We start from the raw sequence: 7,500 nt of genomic DNA, 5'->3' as shown, positions 1-7,500 counted from the left end.
CCTCCAGCGTGACCCCAAATTTGATCATTTCAAGTCGTTGTCAAGACTAGAACGGCAGAGAAGTGTTGGAAATCAGAGTCACCACTGCGTAAACGTCGAAGTCTAAGAAATTGAGAATACGGAATGGAGTTGCTGCATAAACGTCGAAGTCTATTAAAATTGAGGACACCAAATATGGAGTTTACTGCATGATAAACGTGGAGATTTGGTTTGCATAGATATTTAGGAGAGGGCTCGATAAATTACGCTTAAGAGTGGTCCCAATATGGACCCCTGCCTCCATGATGTTTCAAGGAAAGAAAAAACACCGACTCGGGTGGGAAACGAACCCACGACACCTTCGTTTTATAGACTGAGCGGCGAGGCCAGACAGGAGCAAATTATGGGAATATCTTCCAGTTATATATCAGATGTATCTTCGACTTTGCACTCTGAGTAGAACCTCTTTTCTTCCAGCGCTAATCTTGATCGAAAATCATGTCCATTCTATTCCGTGGGAAGAACAGGGAGAACTTTGCAGTTAAAGTGCTCAACAAAAATTTTCACTGATGTCATTAGCAGAGACATTCAGCTTTTTACGGTGTTTAAAGGATTTAAACATTTGCCCATGTAAGACTTACCGGAGAAAGTTTTCGCTGCATATTGTTTTCAACAAGTAACTTCTTATCTATGCGAAAAAAACTGAAGAAAATCTCACGTTGACGGCAAACGTGAAACAGCTAGAAACAGCCTTTTTTTCACACAGACCGGCCGGCGGCCGGCGGCCGGCAAAGGTGAGAAATGGCGGGAAAACCTTGATCACGTGGTCACTTTTGCCTATCAAATATCACAACATACCACCGTGAAAGATATATAACGCTCGACTATTCATTGCCTGAGGATTCAAGAAAAACTCAGAAAACAATTTCCAATTTAGACATAAGGCAAATGCTATTACAAGTTATAAGTTATTCAAAAATTTAGAGATTTGCCATATTTGCTCCCCTTTGCGGGAGCAAAGGGCAGAGACGTAAAGAGAGGTCCTGGGTTCGAAGAGTTACTAAAGCGAGATAGACTATCTTACAGAAGTTCAGTATGTTTCGAGTATGGTGTCTAATGTTGCTAGTATTTGTTCATGTTGTTAAGAAACTGATGGGATGGGAGGTATACATGGTACGATATTGGTTTCTTATGCAGTCGGATAAGAATGAAAATAAGCCGAATAATGAAAACTAAAAACTTCAGACTGCAGACTGAGTAATTTTTCTCCCACTATATGACAGACAAAAACATTAAAAGAAGAAATTTTTACTTGCTATTATCACTTACCAAAATGAAATCCTGGGCTTTTCTTGTTGGTCGTTTGTTGATTCAATTCTAGCCCTCCCTCAATCACGCAACATTAAGTAGCGTTGATTAACGTTGCAGGATGACAGGGCTCCCTTGAACAGAATTTTCCAGTTTTCAGTTTCTCTATGCTCGTAACCCCTTGTAACACTCTTTAAGCAATAGAGGACGTTTTCCGTGTTTCCATAGCCTCATCTAAACACGAGGGGGAGTTGGGAGAATTCGAGACAGTTGTGCAAACACGAGACGCAGTCGAGGGTTCGCAGAACTGTCGAGAATTCTCCCAACTCCCCCTCGTGTTTAGATGAGGCTATGGAAACACGGAAAAAAGTCCTCTATTGCTTTTATTAAATATTTCTTAAAGATAATTGACAAATCATGGAAATTGCTGGTCTTTTACTTCTAGAATAAAACAGATTTTCTTGATACACGCTCACATTTCCGACCAGCCAATCAAAACGCGCGTCTGACAACACCTAACCAATCAAAATTCGTTTGATGTCACAGCCGTGTTTGTTTTCTCTCATCTAAACACAGCTATTAACTAATGAGAGTGCGCATACTATCCTAATTATTTTACAATAATAATTAATACTAATAGTGCCATTATTGTTGTTAACGTTATTAGCACTTGTTGTATCCTCTGTACCTTGACCTGTGCCACATAAGCCTTTGACTTTGGCCTCTCTTAGTCAATCTTTGCTTGTGCTAAATAAGCTGAGACCCAGCAAATAAATTGAGTAAAATTGTATCGCAATATATAAAAATAAACCTTAAACCAATAAGCAAATGCTATCAAATTGAGCGAATCAAATGGCCTTCCCCCCTTTCTCCTGAAAGGCATACTACCGAATGACGATTCGCAATAATTGAATGAGCAACTTCGAGCAGGTTATCCGACAAGACCCAACCCAGCCTGTTACGACGAAATTTAATCAAAATACAGCATTTACAGAGCTCTACAAGACAAATGTGTGCCATTGCCAGCCATTGGCGTGGTGTCATTCATGCACTATTTGAAAGAAATTAAATGGTAGCTTGACCTTGTACCAGTCGCATCGATCACGTGACTCAAAAGGGTATTTTCCTTCAAAGTTGGAGTCTAATAAATTCATACATGCTTCTAAGCATTCTTTTTAGTGTCCCAAGACAGAAATAACCCCGGAATATCATCCCATGATACAAACCCATATGAGAGTGGGATCATTAGCGATGTTTCTCGTGACGTCACTCATTGTTGTTAATATGCCAACCAGAACCTAATTGGCTGTTGAAACAATGATTTCTTTTGTTCCGTGGTGGGCAAATAAATGTGACGTCAATGTTTGTAAACAAGAAATATCGCCATTGAGAAGGGGCTCTAAGCCAACCAAATAGGGATAATTAATTTAAACGAATAATCGTCGGAAGTTTCTGTTTCTAGCGAATTGGCATTTTAGTTGACTATTATTTGAGAAAACTTGAACGCGATCCGGAAGCAACCATTCGTGTTTACTTTGTGCAACACGTGGGTCACATAACCAACACTGCTTTATCAAAACCAACGCAATTTTGCGCGACATACGCAATCTCTGTATCGTTTTGATCACCAGCACCTTTCCGAGAGGACCCTAGTTAACAACGCGACTATGTATGTTATTTGCGCTCATGAACGTAACTCTGAAAGGCTCCTAGTTTCAGGCCAAAGGAAGGGCTACCTGTAAGTAATTCACTTCAACGCAAAACCAAACACAGCTTACAATTTTGCATTGTACATCCTATTAGCGCTTTTATTGCCGGACTAAAAGAACGCATTGCACGATCTTTCATCGAGAGGCTGTTTTGTTCTAAACAAGCACGAAGTCCCCATTTTTTTGTTAATTCGATTCCCTCAAACCAACATGTTAAATGCAGATTTTAAAACCAAATACGCTATACAAAACTGATGGGGAAAAAAGCAGCTTGGGCAGTCAATCACTCGAGGAATGTTTCAAGTTTCTATTATGATCCACTCCTAGTCGAGAGTGTTTTGCTTCTTTGTACGCTTCATATTCTGTCGAATGCAATGAACTCTCTACTGTGGGAGAAAAAGTCACAATAACTTTCCAAGTTTTTTTAAGTTGAAGTTTTATGGGCTAAAATCCAGAAATCAAATCAACCTAGAAAACAACGCACGCCTTTCGGCGGAGAACGACAAGGTCTTCAAGACCTCAGGGTATAATAAACAAGGCGCTGCAGCAAATAAGGGAACACCGCCAGGGAAAAGGACGTGGGCTTGCTTTTCTTCCTACCTGCTTTTTCGGATTGCTAAGAAAAGGCAACTGTTACATGCTTCTCGTAGCTAAAAATTGGAAAATCATTCCTGGCCCCAGTTGTTTAAAAGGTGGATAACACTATCAACCGGATAAATCACTATCCATTGGATATATATTGTTTATCCACTGGACAGAGACTTATCCCGCAGATAGCGCTATCCATCGTTTGAACAACTGGGGCCTGGCCTTGAATTAAGGAACACGAGGAGAGGAATTTTGGTCCACTTTTGCGCACACTTGGTACCGTTTTCAAACGACTGGCACATCGTTTTCTCAACTACGGCGAAAAAAAAAAACGTAACGGTAAGAGGTAGTTGCTAGCATCTCTAAACAAACATACCCCCAACCGCCCAACTCTAAAAGTGACACAAAACGAAGGAACACAAAACAAAACTTCATACCAGACAAAGAAATTGGACATTTATTAATTTCTTAACACATTGTAAAGCTGTCGCTTGCCTTGTTCATAACACAGACTAACCCTAATACTTGTTGCAACAATCTTCACCAAAACACAACCTTCACATTTACTTGAAAATGAATTTAACATATGACCGAACTCTGAAACACAGAGATAAATATGATGTTCTTTTCTACTTATCGGCAGTTTTAAACCTTACATTCTTGCAAAATTCATGGAACTTCCAGTATTCATTCGCAACTGCCGTCTGGTTCATCGCGCAACGCTTCCTCGTTGGGAGACGAACCCATGAAGAGAATGAAACTATATGAACGCACGGAGAGAGTTATTCTGTGCCAGTTATACCTTAATTACATGTACCAAGTTAGCAAAAAGGAATCATTGGGTGCTACTTTAAGAAATTACAAATATGCATTTTACATTCAATGGACATTGCATTGCTCCCTACAGCGACAACTGATTGCTACAACACAAAATACTAAATATGTAAAAATACATCGAAGTAGAATTCTCTTGTCTGACAGGCAAAATTACTCTCAAAGGCCTAAGGCCTAAGGGGCATGGTTTATTTAGACTGCAATAATAATTATCTAGTACAAATAAGTCGTGTGTTTGTGCCATTTACTCTCCATAACACATCGACTTATTAATAACTGTGCCAAGGACAACTGATAAGGTTACTCCCAACTACCATGCTGCTACCCGCTAAATTAATAACAACAAACCTGGATACAGATACCCAAAACAGTGTAACGGTAACCTGTTGGGTTTCTCTATACAAAAGCTAAGGCAGGTTGCCAACAATCAAGTTAAAGGCACAAGTGGATAAAATACTCCTCATACACATGGCAACTAAATTACGGACAACGATGCAATGTTTAACATCTTTTTATAAATAAAACAGATGCGTTCATTTCTGGACCCTCAGTCTACTTTGACGATGCTGTAGATTTTCCGCACAAAGAAAAAGCAGGCAAAGAACCCCACAGTTCCTGGAAAAGGACAAACCCTGATATCAGTACAAAGTGTCTGCAATTTAATTACAGTGTTGTAACAAGGACTTACCGAAAAAAGGAAGAAGTTGAATCTTTCTGACAAAATTCAATCTCCACCCCAGACTCTTCTCATTGTATATGGCTGAGCGAGAGAAGAGCTCTGGGGAACCCTGAAACAAAGTGTCTTCTCACTGGTTTTCGTGAAGAACAATGAAAAGCATCTGATTGGTGCATTCATGTTAGAGAGCAGGCGCTTTAAGGTTCAAATAACCAAATTTTGGCTTTTAGAACCCTACGGCGCATGTTCTCCTACATAGAGTTTCCCAGAGCCTCGGGTCATGCACAGACGTAAGATCCGAGGCGAGAATGAAGTGCCATTGTGACAAAAAGATCACTGTCTTCCCTTTTTTTCTCAAATTGAACAGGTGTGTTTGCATAATACGTCGCAAATTTCAAAGCTTTGCGAAAACAGAAAGCAGTTTATTTTGAGTTTGAGTTTGATGTAACAGTCTGCCATCCCTCACATTCAAAAACTACAAGACTCGCTCCAGGAAGAATGAAGAAGAAGCATTATTAATTGAGCAACTCCAACACATCACTTTTTCCTTGACCCAGAAAATTCATGTAGCATAACTTTTTTTCCGACAAGCATTAAAGCATAAAATACAAAATCTAATAATTAGTGATCACTAACAGGTATCCAACACCATGATGGACACCTGAATTCAATCTAATGATATGCTCTTCTAAAATGTGTGTACACAACACATTTGGACCACTTTTATCTCCATCAAAATTACCATGCCCACTGTAACAAGATCCTGACTAACTTGATCCAAGGACAAACACACACCCCATTAATAAATAATAATAATAATAATAATAATAATAATAATATTATTATATCATATTATAATATTATGGAGATTAGTTAGCCAACATGGCCTCTAGGTTACATTTTCACCCTTTTGTTCCATTCTAATGTTTAGCAAAAAGACGTTTTAACACTGCTGTCATAATAATTAAGGACGTTTGCACCCAAAACGTTCCCACATACAGATTTTTTTAAAACTTGCCGCGCAAAAAGGTAATGATGTACTTTTGCCGAAAAGGCAAAAAAATGGGGGCTCACCGTGCTGGTTTTCGAGATTATGAGGTGCACTTTTAGAAGCTTGCGTTATTTTAAGACGATCTTAGCTTACAACTGTCAGCAATAAAAAAGCTACATTAGTGAAATTTAGATCAGGTAAACATACTCAATTCAACATACCGGTAACTAAATATAACTAAACAATTTTTGCAGCCGATGTCTCTTTCTGAGGTGAAATAGACCTTGAAAAACGACATATTAATCTAAGAAAGAAAACTTCGGTCGCACGAGAGCATAAAAGGCGAAATATTTATAACTTCTCAAATACAATTTTTTTTTGTTTTTTTGTTAAAATGGACAAAATCAGGAAAGGGAGTGATGTACGGAAATAGAATGGGGGGTCACCGAACATTCAAGAGAGTAAAATTGCTGCGAAGTTCTCAAAGCGATTGTCTATTCGCACTGTCATGCCATTGCGTGACATTTCCGAAAAGACCTGAGTCCACAGCTATCCCATAATGCCACATGCTTCCACGTTCCATTCCTGTGGAAAATGTTTGCACCTCTTTATCTTCATGGTCTGCGATGCATGACGTGTGCGTGACATGCGCGAAAAAATGCGCAGTAGCAATGGGCGCGAACGTCCTCAACTATCTAATATAATTAAGTGATTAGAGCAGTTTTCAATTGAGTGTTGAAAGTAATTTGTGAATTGCTTTGGTTTTGCATTACTTCACCCAGTGATTAGTTCCAAGTTCTTGCACAATTTTGTCAACCAATCAGAAGTGAAACCAAAACCAATTGTGGCTAGCACATGCACATTTTCCCGTGCTTTGTGTTGGCAACGTTTAATTACTTCGAGCTTTGATTCGTTTACTGGATTGTCTCCATCCTTTTTGATTGGCCGAAGTAATTACTTTGGTTATGATTTTATGACATTCAATTGAAACTTGCTCCAAGCCAACATAATTAACAATAATAAGTAACAAGCATGAGCCTAACATTCTGACTGCACTTAATAATAATTTGCCAACATAAAAAGCACTTCATTTCACTTCTCACCTGTGAAAAGGAAGAAGATCAAAACCATTATCAAGGTGTAGCCAAAGTACAGGAAGGTTGAGGCCATTCCAGAGATAGAGAGTTTGGCACAAAAGAAATGGATGGAATACAAAAAGAAATATATTGCAGTGCAGCCACCAGTTAGGAATGACCTCCACCACCAGTGATAATCCTGTAATAACAAAATAAAAACTTGGACGGTCAAACATACTGGTTAAATGCTTGATTCAGGAGTAAATGTGAATCATAATTATTTCCCACCCATAACACCAAACACAATTAAATTATCCCAGGTAATAGCGCTGTGCCAAA

General features: G+C 38.9%; 1 protein-coding gene across 1 annotated transcript in view; it reads right to left on the bottom strand.

The window, feature by feature from the left end:
* Positions 1–4,014: 4,014 nt before the first annotated feature.
* The window catches only part of LOC138029291 (transmembrane 9 superfamily member 2-like), a 23,853-nt gene continuing 20,367 nt past the window's right edge, over positions 4,015–7,500 (bottom strand). Inside the window, exons 20-21 of the mRNA XM_068877013.1 lie at positions 7,189–7,360; positions 4,015–5,033 (exon numbers count right to left, since the gene is read on the bottom strand). Coding sequence (XP_068733114.1) covers positions 4,966–5,033; positions 7,189–7,360 — 240 coding nt within the window. The 3' untranslated portion in view covers positions 4,015–4,965. The remainder of the gene's footprint in view (positions 5,034–7,188; positions 7,361–7,500) is intronic.

Source organism: Montipora capricornis, chromosome 13 (assembly GCF_036669925.1).
Source record: "Montipora capricornis isolate CH-2021 chromosome 13, ASM3666992v2, whole genome shotgun sequence".
Taxonomy (NCBI): Eukaryota; Metazoa; Cnidaria; class Anthozoa; order Scleractinia; family Acroporidae; genus Montipora; species Montipora capricornis.
The sequence above is the reverse complement of the archived record's forward strand: the minus strand, read 5'-3'. Positions and strand labels throughout refer to the sequence as shown.